The 12,313-nt window shown below is 40.8% G+C and overlaps 1 protein-coding gene across 2 annotated transcripts in view; it reads left to right on the top strand.

The window, feature by feature from the left end:
* MCC (MCC regulator of WNT signaling pathway) overlaps positions 1 to 12,313 on the top strand; it is a 240,601-nt gene that overhangs the window by 199,730 nt on the left and 28,558 nt on the right. For both annotated transcript variants that reach the window (XM_048503353.1, XM_048503355.1), the window contains 2 exons: positions 766 to 866; positions 4,439 to 4,622. In XM_048503353.1, coding sequence (XP_048359310.1) covers positions 766 to 866; positions 4,439 to 4,622 — 285 coding nt within the window. The remainder of the gene's footprint in view (positions 1 to 765; positions 867 to 4,438; positions 4,623 to 12,313) is intronic.

The raw sequence follows: 12,313 nt of genomic DNA, 5'->3' as shown, positions 1-12,313 counted from the left end.
GGAGCAGGCAGCTGCCTGCACCATTGGGCAGAGAGGGTTTCCCTGCCCGGTGCCACTGCCTCCTGCAGCATGAGAGGCGGCAGCATCGGGCAGGCTGCAGCCGCCATCCCCCCTCTGCCCCACAGAGCAGGCGGCTGCAGATGGGGTTTCCCTGCCTGGCACCACTGCCTCCTGCAGCATGCGAGGTGGTGGCACCAGGCAGATCGCAGCTGCAATCCCCCCTCTGCCCCACAGAGCAGGTGGCTGCCTGCTCTGTCGGGCAGAGGGGGTTTCCCTGCCCGGCGCCTCTGCCTCCCAGCGCTGGAAGGAAAGGTGAGTGCATGGGTCGAAGCGGAACTCTCCGGCTCGGTAGAACTTTGGGGCTGTGGAAAACGGGTCCAAATGGCTCTTTGAGTGGTAAAGGTTGCCAACCCCTGGCCTAGACAGTCTGAATGGCAGTGATGCTGGACTAATTCCTACTATGAACTGCAGGAAAGTTATTCCACATTATCCTGGAATTTTTCTTGGAAACTCTCTAATCTAAGAGTTAAAGGAGTTGTGTGTGGTTTTAAAGTAATGCTGTTCTTGCTAACTTTAGCAGAATAGTTAATTCAGCCCCCATTGCCACCTTACAATTCAATTATTAATTAAAAATCACCATACTTAAGAGACATTTGTCTGCTAACAGGGAGAAAAGATAGCCTCAGTTACTGGTCACCATTGTGCTTGGCGTATGTTGATTTCTCTCTCTCTGTTTTACATATACTAACTCGGTTTCTTTTACAGTGAACAGTGCATTGAAGCCTATGAGCTGCTACTAGCATTGGCAGAAAGTGAACAGTCTCTCATTCTTGGGCAATTCCGAGCTGCAGGTGTTGGGTCTGTTGGTAAGAGCTCAGTGAATCTCTTTCTCTGTGACCTTGTACTATACTATGCTTGTTTTTCTATCTGTGTGTGTATTTTGTTGGCTTTCCAGGACAACTGGTTTGGCTGCTGTATGAAACAGGATGCTGGACATGGGTCTGATCTAGCAGATCTGTTCCTAATTTCTTCTTTGTATCCTTCCCTCAGAGCAGCATATGTGATACATTTTATCCTCACAATAGTTCCAAGTAGGTTAGGCTGAGAGAGAATAACTTCCCCAGGATCCCCCAGCAAGTTTCTACGGCAAAGTGGGGATCTGACCAAGGTCTCCCTTAATCTAATCCACTGTACCGTAGCGGTTGTATCATATTCAGAGAGTAGGACGCCACATGTACAATCTCAAGATAGCTTATGCAACGTCCCACTATCTTTTTGTTCAACCCCAGCAGCCAGGTAAAAAATTTTGGACAGAAATTCAAACAAAGCATTGCAAACAGACTAGAATAGTCATAGGAATACTATGTGAAATTTACTTCTTGCAACAAATCTACATGATACAGTAATAAATACAAAGAATAGTGATTTAAATTCTTGGTGGCAACCACATGAGCATATAAAAGACTGAGTGAATCAGGCCCCATAATTTTTACATTCAATTCTTGAATAAATGTTCTGTAATTTGCATCATACATTTGCCTAAAGAGGGTGGGGTGGATAATTCAACATCTAATTGAAGTCACTTGCATGATTGAAGGACTGGTATTTGGGTGTGAGGGGGGAAACTGATTTTAAAGGTAAATGTTCAAATGTACTTTGCCATGTCTCTTACACATCTCTCATTTTTAGACATTTCTGCACTTGTATATCTGTTTAATTTTTGTTTTTGTTTAAAGCCTAATTGACTTGGCAACATCCTATACCAATTAAAAAATTGTTTATCACATTGGAAAATTGCTGAAAAGTATGTGTGAGTGACTGGGAAATTTCAAATGATTATGTGACAAATGGTTTCAGGTTCCACCCTTCAGTAGCTTCAGCCAATTGCTTTCAAATGGTGGATTGGAATGTTAAAAGGGAGGGGGGACAGGAATTTGGCAGTTTAACTACTGGCCAACTGACAGTGTTGGATGTTGCTGAATTTTGGTGGGAGAAGAGCTGGGAGGTCAGCTGGTTAGACAGGGAATCTAACAGGGACTTATTTTGAAAATGTTTTGAAGGTATTTATTTATTTATTCATTTGTTTGTTTGTTTGTTTATTGGATTTATAGGCCGCCTCATCTCCGAAGGGCTCGAGTATTTTGTTCTTGTCAAAAACAGTTAAAAAGGGGAAAGCTCTGCTCTATCTGAGTTTGGGTGCTCTTCCTGTCAAAAACTATTAAAAATTAAAAGTTTTCTGTTCCATGTTTTAAGTCTGAATCAGTCAACAAGAAATCTGATCTGGAACAGTTTATTTTCTCAAGTCCCACCTGTCCAGTAACTTTGTTACCATAATACTGAAAGGACTAGAGTAAAGGAAAACAGAGAAAAAAAAATCAAGTTACGCATACCACTGAAATAAACCTGTTGCTTCGTGGTTTTCATTAATCCTACCATGTGGTCCCTTCATAATAGGCCAAGTGAATGCCAAGTGGTATCCCGAGTCCAAGGATTGCCCTCATTGAGGACTGGTGGTTTAAACTGTTGCAAAAGCCTCAATTATGTAAATAAAAGTATAAAAAGGAAGAAACAAACAAAATAAGTTTGTAGGGTGTGAAATTTAGGTCTTTGGTTCCAAGTCTTGCGCTGGGGTATCAGAATGTACTTTTATGTACTGGACTGAGGGGAGAAAATGTTGCCATCATATTATGGTATGAATCTTTGTCATGTTTTGTTCAAATTTTAATGCCCTGGTCTAATGTTTTGAGAACAGTGTTTAATAGGATGAGCCAATTTGTATGCCAGTCCTATGAAACATGTCAACACAAAATATGTATATCCACAAATGAAAGTGCATCAAATAAAATGTAACCATTTATTTGCGGCCTTAAATTTTAAAAATTTAACATTACTTCAGCAATAAAATTCCTATATGAAAGTGCATCAGTTTTGTTTTGGCCCTTGTCAGCTCATTGAAATGACAATGGGATGTTCATAATGTTGGACTGTTGGAGACAGAGAGAGCCTTCAGGATAGAAAATAATAGTTTTCCTGGCTGAAGTGACATGGAAACGGCTTATAAAATCTAATTTATAGCTCTAGCTTCTCAGGAGCCACTGAAATATATGGGAAAGCTTTTAAGGACCAAATGACCAGCTGACTCTAGTGTCACAAGATGGATGACTTCTGCCCCTTGTTGCAGAAAGCTAGAGAGTTAATGATCCAGAGTTGCTGTGGAATTTTGTTTGCCTATTTCCTCCTGTACTTTTCTTTGAAACATATTTGTTTTCAGTACTATTCCCAAAACAGTGGGCATAACGGTTAGTAGAAGAAGGGTTTTTCTTTAATATGAACAAAATTTTATTTAAATGATAAAAGAAAAACTATATCAAAGTCACCAGCTTAAATAATAGACAACAAGAGTCTTATCAGAGACTCATTGGAAATTCAGAAAAGATAAAACTGAAGATATTCATACAGTGAAAGTCTTAGTAAATACCCATAAGAATTGATCTTGTTTTATACTAGACTTGTAAAGGAATGAATTTGCAGATGGAATTGTGTGTTTATTTTCTGGTAAGGAAAAGTATAATGAGTACTTGTTTTCATGTTATGTTCACAAAATAGCATGTCATTGACGTACCCATAAATTCTTTTAAATATTTATTTTTTCATACACTTCAGAATGAAAACTGAGACAACATTTTTGCTTGCCTTATAGACTGCTTGTCTTATAGACTTATAGAGGTCTAAAAGATTACCTCTTCGTGAACTTCGTGTTGTTTGTAGATGTACCAAGTAGTAACAACTGAATAGGCAATGTGCAGTGAGATAAAATACAATAAAACAGTAACAGAAATGGGTTTTTTGTTGGGTTTTAATGGTTTTTTAGGATGTGATTTTAAGTAGCCACATTTATGGGAATTATGAGGACAGAAGGGTAGGGTATAATTTTGTAAAATTCAAATAAATAAATAAGACTAAGTGGGATAGTTCATTCTTACCAGCAGAACAGAAATAATCAGAGAATTTTCAGCAACCAAAACATAAACTTTTGGAAATCTGATCTCTGGTTATGATGGCACTCAGGCACTTGCAAATAGTTCCATATGATCATCATGCCTTCTTCCTTTTTTTCCCCTTCTGATCTCATCTCTTTGTGCTACACTGGCGACTACTCCAAAATTGCTTCGCAAGCTTTTGGAGGAGGTTGTCAGGCAGTGTAAGAGGCGGTTTTCTGCAAGAGTGAATTCAGAAGCCCCGTTGTTCATGGGGAGCTTGCCACACAGCCCTTAAGATAATTGTCGATTAGTCTCTCATAGCCTAGCTTTTTTAGCACATCATTAATGAGGGGCTAATGTCCTAGCAGGTGCACAGATGTTAACTGAAACCTTTTTCAGTCTTATTAATTGTTATCCTCTCCAGTACGATGTGGCTCTGATCATTTGCTTGTAAACAGGGGACAAAACATGTGATGAAAACATCACCCAGATGCTTAAAAGAGCTCATGACTGCAGGAAGACAGCTGAGAATGCAGCCAAAGCCCTGCTGATGAAATTGGATGGTAGCTGTGGAGGAGCCTATGCAGTCACTGGCTGCAGTGTACAGCCATGGGAGAGTCTGTCATCCAATAGCCATACCAGGTAACTATGGCTCATTGAGTCTGTTAATCCTCAGGTTTCACAAGTGAGTAGATATGTTGTTTTCCATTTATTTATCCATTCTCCAGTCAGCCAGCTGGGTTGTGTTAGTGTTTGATGTCGATTACTTCAGTACCTCAGTTGCTGAATTCAGTTCAGACTTGTAATGGTACAAAAATAATTTTACGCTAAGTTGTGAGTGAGTGATTCTGATCTGTCTGACAAAGAGAAACTTCATGCCATATGTTTTCCTTCAGTGATTTCTCTGCCCTTTGTTTCTCATTGCCCTCTTCTCACTGTAACTTAGAACATGAAGTAGCACTTGCTCAGCTGTTTTATAAGAAGGATTTTCATAAAGTGTGAAACCTGTTGGACTTACTGCACATTGTTTTTAATTGCATAAATACAATTAATTGATATCTGAAGGCCGGATGTAAAAACAATAATTATCCACCAGCTTTTGTAAAAGAAAACGGTAGAAAACATTAATCAGTAGATGAGGTATTTGGAGAGCAGAATAGAGTTAGAAATTTCAGATAGTGGATTTATTCTTGGAGCTATTTACTAACTTGGACATGTAAAAACATGTTTATTTTATGTACCTATATGTCAGGTAGAATTTGCCCTCTATAAAGGTGAGTGACAAATTCTGTTTTAGAACTGACATTTAAAATTCTTGTGTATTTATAAAAAATAAACCTTCGTATATAAACAGTTAAAAAACGCTAAGGAAATATTGCTCAGTGACTGAAAATATTCACCAATGAAGAAAACATATAAGGCTATTGAATCTATCTGCTAAACTACATGCAGATGGTGTAACTCAGAGGGCTAATAAGAATTCCTTTAAAAACTTTGTGAAACAAGGGGGATCTTTCTCCTTGTCAAGGACTTTTCATGTCAAAGTGAGTAATTTCCTCTATAGTTTGAAAACCTCTCAAAATGGGATTTTGTAATGGAACTGTTGACCCAGACTTAACTCCAGCATCATGAATGTGTTGTTGAATGTCAAATTGCAGAACACATTACTAGAAAAAAATGCACAGGCAGCCAATGGTGACAAGAGCATTAAAGACGATAAAAGGGAACAACTACAGTGAAATGGGGAAAAATCACAGTTGTTACTAGTGAAGTGAATAAAAATAATAGCTGGCATTTCAGTTTATTTGGAAGCCAACACCTTAGCAGTGCTGCCTATCCCTTTGTGAAAATAGAAGAAAGATCTGTAATGTATTAAGAACTTGTGATTGTTTTAATGGTGAACGCCTAGCTCCTAGAAGTTGTGACTGACTGCCTCTTATGAAAAAAGGAATTGGAAGGAGATGATAGAGGCAAAGTGAAGTAGATTGCTGCCCTGTAATTATGAAATGTTGTTTGATACGTGGGTATTCCTATAGTAAGTCAACAGATTGGTGCTGGAGCACATTGTGTGTTAAAAGAAGGCATGCAAGTTAAATCTGGCTTTTCAAGCCTGCTGTCATTCAGCCCTCACAAATTGTCCACTAGTGTAGCCCACTCCCTATTACACCATGGCTAGTGCAAGGGACTTTACTGTACAGCTGACCATAGTATGGCCCTCTTCATCTCTTGCCAAAATAGCCAGTGGCCCAGGAGTCCTGCTTGGAGACCACACAGGGCCTTGCTGAAGCCAGGCTCTTTCTCAGAGGCAGGCTGCTTCTCAAGTATTCTAGGAGGAGAAAGGGAAGCCCCTGTTCAATGGGGTTGTGCTGGCTTGTGATTGCAACCCATATTTTGGGGCAATGGATTCAATAGGGGGCATTTGGATTACTTGAAAGAAGCTGGAAAGGCTGGTTGTATCAATAAGACATACCTTCTGGTTACATTCTGCCACTAGGAGCTCATTGCTTGATTGGGTGTAGCTACTATATATTGGTCTATCAGAGACAGTGTAGAATGCGGCATGATAAGTCTGTATTCTCTAATCAGAGTTGTGATGGCACAGAATGCTCACATAATAGAAAAGTTGGGTGTGTAGCTGTGTTTTAAGGAGGTGATCATGCCACACCAGATTTCATTAATTAGCTGTGTGAAAAATATTTAGATGATTAGTCAAATACTTCATATTCCAGTATATAATTCAGTTTAATTTTTAAAAAGGGGAAAGCTTATGTGAGTATATGAAAGATTATTCAGGGCAATGTTACCCTCATGCTGCTTTATAGGTATTTCCCTTCCATAACCATTTGTTGAATACTCTAATAGGATTAAACTTTTAGCTGTAGGCGGTAACATGTTGATGATGTGACATGTTACCCAGCTTTCACAGGTTGTGAACTGATTTCTAAGGAATCTCCACCAGCTGCTAAGAGTGTAACAGCACACAAATATCTTCAAGGAGCAATGGGGAAAATAACTCGGCTTAGCACTGTGAGAGGCAGGCTGGGAGGGGATCTTTTTAGACTATGTATACCAGAAACAGCTTGAAACGTATCTGCAGAGAATTCACAAAAGACCAAATTGCAGTTTTAAATATTTTTCTATAAATTTTGTTTGCAAACAATCATACAGTAAGAAGTAAAGGCACATACACACAGTTCCTAAGTATATAGATAGGGAGGAAAAGATTGGTGGGATGATAGAGTAGGAGTTTTGGGGAGGCAGGGGACTTATACATTACCTAAATCAGCTGAAGAAAGTCTAGAAGAAGGCAAGAATTCAAATGACCACCATCTGAATCCAGGTAAAGGACGAGTTCGTGTCTCACACCAACAAGACCAAGGGAGGTTCAGATTAGCAATGAGCACTGGAGTTGGGGTGCACAGTACTTTCTGCATGGGTAGGGGTGGGGATAGGTAAGTTTAAGTTTCATTTTTTTAAATTCTCTGGAATTTCCCATGCTGGGCTTGCTGGTTTGAGCTAATCAAAAGCTCATCTATTGTTCTAAGTACCCGGGACAATGGAGTCAATTGCTCTTAGATTAAATCAGGAAGCACAGAATGGCTTTATGCAGAGTAACTCTTTGGAGGCTCCACTCAGGTTATTCAAATTTGGCTGAGGCTTGTGATTAGGAAGGGATTGATTGGTTTAGGGAGATTGTATCAATAGGTTGAGGAAATGCAGGGAAGAGGCAGTTGTTGAGGAAATGGTTTCTCAAAAGCACATCAGATATAACATGTAGTACTTGGGAGTTCTCTGGGATCCATTGTATCACAACAGCTTAGTGGGGTATGGTAATCAAGATATGCCCATGGTCAATGAGGCTTCCAGATTTCATTCACTGGAGTAACTCATTCATTGATTTAATCTTGCTAAACAGATCTTCTGCCTTTGACCTGCTTTTAGATGGACAATCTGCTACCTACACATAGAAACTGGCATTTTGTAGCACACAGTGTAAGAAATAATATGAAATCCAATATTTCATAAGGCAGGGGATGAAGGCCATGGTAACAGACAGCACTGTGTTGGTTTAGGAATTAGTTTCTAATGTTAGTGAATTTGACTTAATTGCAGTTGCATAGTTTCTAGCTGAAGTTAGCCCATGTTTGCATGGCCTCTGTTGCAGAGAGCTAACACAGCAGTTCTTGTATGATGGGGTGCTTTCTGTACTGCAGAGACAGGGAATGATGCACTGATACATTATCAGGCAGAGATTGAATCTGACTGATGCTACTGTTACATCCATTATGATTAGGTGTCAGTGGCTGTGCTCTTAAACCTGACCACAACACAGATGAAATCATGGGATTAGGCCCGTGGTGGTGAACCTTTGGCACTCCAGATGTTATGGACTACAATTCCCATCAGCCCCTGCCAGCATGGCCAATTTCCAGCATGGCCAATTGCTGGCAGGGGCTGAAGGGAATTGTAGTCCATAACATCTGGAGTGCCAAAGGTTCGCCACCACTGGATTAGGCCATGAAAAGAGAACTAAGGTAGTATTTGTCAAAGGCTTATATACACAATCCAAGATAGCCCAATTTATTTCAGATATTACAAGTCCTTTGTTCTGAATCATCAGTGGGGACCCAAAGTAGCTTTCAGCATTGTTCTTTCCCTTCTCCATTGTATCCGTGCAACAGCAGTCCAGTTAGATAGGTCAGGATGAGAGAAAGTGATTGTCATAAGGTCACCCAGAGAGCTTCCATGGTAGAGCAGAAATTCAAACCTGGGTTTTCCATCTGATCTGTAACCACTACACCACACTGGCTGTTACTTTAGTGAGCTCTGATATCAGAGTTGTGGGGAGGGGAGCCATCCACATGAACAAACATACAGGATGCAGCATTTGTATTCAGGTAATTTACAAATATATCAGTGCCAGTATAGCTAGGGAAGTCTTTCAGAATTCTGGCCAAACAAAGGAAGAGCCAAGTGGTTTACTTGACTCAAAGCCTCTTAAAAGCATCAAGTAGTGGATCTTGTAGCCTAAACTTCCATATACATTGTATGCATGAGAAAAGAGCCCAACCGTTGCTGTGTTCTTCCCAGCAGTGACAATAATTAGTCATATTTCAAGGAAGATTTCATCACTATTTCCGGCTTCAGGCATTATATTGTTAATATGTTTTGAGAACACTCCTATTTCACGAGGGTCCCTGGTGACACTTCCTTCATGTTTCAAGAACCTTGATGCCTGTCTTTCCACTCACAGACTGAAACATCTACTGCTGATTGTCAATCCCTGTACAAATGAGCTCTTTTAATGAAATGGCTCTTTTATAAAATGGATGTTACTTAAGGCTGAAAATGGCTAACAACTTCTTCTTCAAAACTAGTTTATTGTGATAGGAGCCCAAGAGGACCACTAGCAGCCCAGTCTATCTTGGATACCTATGGACTGATGGCTCCATATCTTTCTCCTTATCATGTTTCACACGGTACTCAGCCAGTATACAGTACTCAGCAAATAACAAATATCTCCCTCTTGCATGCATGGGGAGCAGGTTGCAAAGTTGCTCCTCAGAAGAATTGTGCATAACTCTCATCCTCTTTGAGAATGCTGCGCTGGGCAAGCTGCTGTCATTTTAGATGCATCCCTGAGCAGCCAGGATATCTTCAAGCAGAAAACCTCACATTTCAGAGGTGGCTCAGTGTTCCCATCACATAGTCTGTTCTCAGCAGAAATAGGAGTAGAGCTACACCCAGAGCCTATGGAGGAGCCAGCTACTGCTGGATGGTCTTTTGTGATAGAGGCACAGAACTTGAAGTGAACTACTGCCCCAAGGTTCAGGTATCCCCAGGACAGCATCATGGGAGAAGAAAGTTCTGCTTGACTTTTCTGAGGAGATTCTTCTCACCCTATTCTGCATACTAATAGTAGGAAGAACAGGCCTGCCTCCAAATTAAAGATCTATCTATCTATCTATCTATCTATCTATCTATCTATCTATCTATCTATCTATCTATCTATCTATCTATCTATCTATCTATCTATCTATCTATCTATCTATCTATCTATCTATCTATCTATCTATCTATCTGTCTATCTATCTATCTGTCTGTCTATCTATCTATCTGTCTATCTATCTGTCTATCTGTCTATCTATTTACATTTGTAACCTATCTTTCCCCAAAGGGCTCAGGGCAGCGTACACTACAGCACCAACAATATAACATCAGTAAATAAAATCAGTTCATTAAAACAAATATAATAATTTCATTAAAACATGGCAACAAAAACCGCTCCCTCCCCACCATACCCAGGAGAGGCCGAGGCAATAGATGGAATATTTACAGTCTTCCTGACTGGGCAGATGGAAAAGCTTAGGCGAACAGGGCTGTTTTACAGGCCCTGCAAAATTCCTTACTTCTCTAGGACCTTACTTCTCTAGGAAGCCTGTCCCACCAAATGGCCCTATAGAGGCCAGCCAGATGCTTTTAGGGCTGGGGTCCTGTAAGAGGTACTCCTCCAATGAGCAGAGGGACCTGGCGGGGTAATATGGGGAGACGCAGTCCCTCAGGTATGCAGGTCTGAGACCGCTCACGGCCTTAAAGGTTAAAACCAGAAATTTGAACATGATTTAGAACTTGATCAGCAGCCAGTGAAGATAGTACAGGATGTTATGGATATCTAACTAAAAGGCTCTCTGTTGGATATTGGATGGGGACCTCTGCCACTGGACCCCGCCACTGTGAAGAGGGTGAGCAAAGTAGCTGCTGCCACGCCGGGTCTCTGCCACCGACCCTCGTCACACACTGGAAATCACAAGTCACAACAATCACCAGAAGAGTTTTAAATCACAGTCTGTCATCATCATCTGTAAGCTGCAGCTGCTCGGAAGCTTCTCCCGGTTCTAAGGCCGGTCCAACCACCCCCACCCCGGATGTCCTTACCAAATGTTGCCAGAAGGTCTCTGCCACCCACTCCCTTGTCAGGTGTCTGTCTTCATCTGCGGGCCATTCGAAGGCCCACGTCAGATCCGGTCCTGTCTCAGCTGCCACCATTCCGGGGCTTCTAGCTGGTTGCCACCACTGCCACTGACCCCCCTGCTGGAAGCTCATTTGACTGCCGGCGCAGCCACCAGCACCGGGGAAGGTGTCGAAGGGGACGAGGTCTGGAGCCGCTTGCCTGTTCGCTCGCCGGCTCCACTTGCAGACCGCCAAACAGGATAAAAGGAGAACGTCTCCTCCACGGAGGCTCACCAGTAGCAGCATACACCACGGGTAGCAGTATACATTCCTATGTGTTATTCCAAACTTTCATACAGGCCAAATGAAGAAATCAAATTAAAAGCATGCATAGCTCTTTCGGACGATCGGTAAAGGGATGCTAGCTATGTATTTATGTGCTAATCTGAGAGCCTGATGAAGGGGTAATAGTGTAATAGTTAAGAGTGTTTGACAAATATCTGGGAGACCTGGGTTAAAATCCCCATTCATGCTATGGAAGCTTGCAGGGTGACCTTGGGCCAGTCACATTCTCTCTGCCTAACCTATCTCACAGAGTTATTCTGAGGATATAATGGAGGAGAGGAGAACCATGTAATCTGCTTTGAGTTCTCGTTTGAGAGAAAGGCATTGTAAGTATTAATAAAGCAAAATTATAAACCAAAATGAACATGTATATGACATGCTTTTGAAAGCTGTTTTTTCAGCAAAGAGAGCTTTGTTCCTTATTTCCTTTTCAAAGAAACTTGTGTTCAACACTGACATGTTTATCCAAATTTTGGTTTATGTGCTGTATACAATCAATTGAAGTAGGCTAGAGGATGAATCATCTAGTGTGTTTTGGAGGATTAAAAAAATATTCTGTTCTAATTGTATTTTTTTCACACCTTTTTTCCCACATGGTTAGACACAATTAATTTTTCTTTATTGAGAGCTGAGATCCCTTTGAAGGGAAAAGAATAATGAATACTTTAGTTACTGCTGTTTATTAATGGAAGATAGTCTAGCTATGCTAGGATTTTAGTGTGGATAGGATTTAAAGATAAGGAAAACAGTAAAATTATTTGTTTTCTGCTTCTTCACATGGCACCTGTTATCCCTAGGAGAGAAGGAACCATTTGAAGTTAACAGAAAGCTTCAGTTTAAAACCTTGTAATATGATACTTGATGAATACTCAGTAGCTCAGGAAGCCCGTGTATCCTGGCCAGTTCTATACATTCCCCCTTGGACAGTTCTGTTGTTGGAAGTCTGTACAAGATCAACAGGCAGTTATCTGATGCGCTTTTTTAAAAATGCAAGATAGTTTTGATCTTAACAGTTGGAAAGGAAGAGGAGATCCCAT

The sequence above is a fragment of the Sphaerodactylus townsendi genome, linkage group LG07 (assembly GCF_021028975.2).
Source record: "Sphaerodactylus townsendi isolate TG3544 linkage group LG07, MPM_Stown_v2.3, whole genome shotgun sequence".
Lineage (NCBI taxonomy): Eukaryota > Metazoa > Chordata > Lepidosauria > Squamata > Sphaerodactylidae > Sphaerodactylus > Sphaerodactylus townsendi.
The sequence above is the reverse complement of the archived record's forward strand: the minus strand, read 5'-3'. Positions and strand labels throughout refer to the sequence as shown.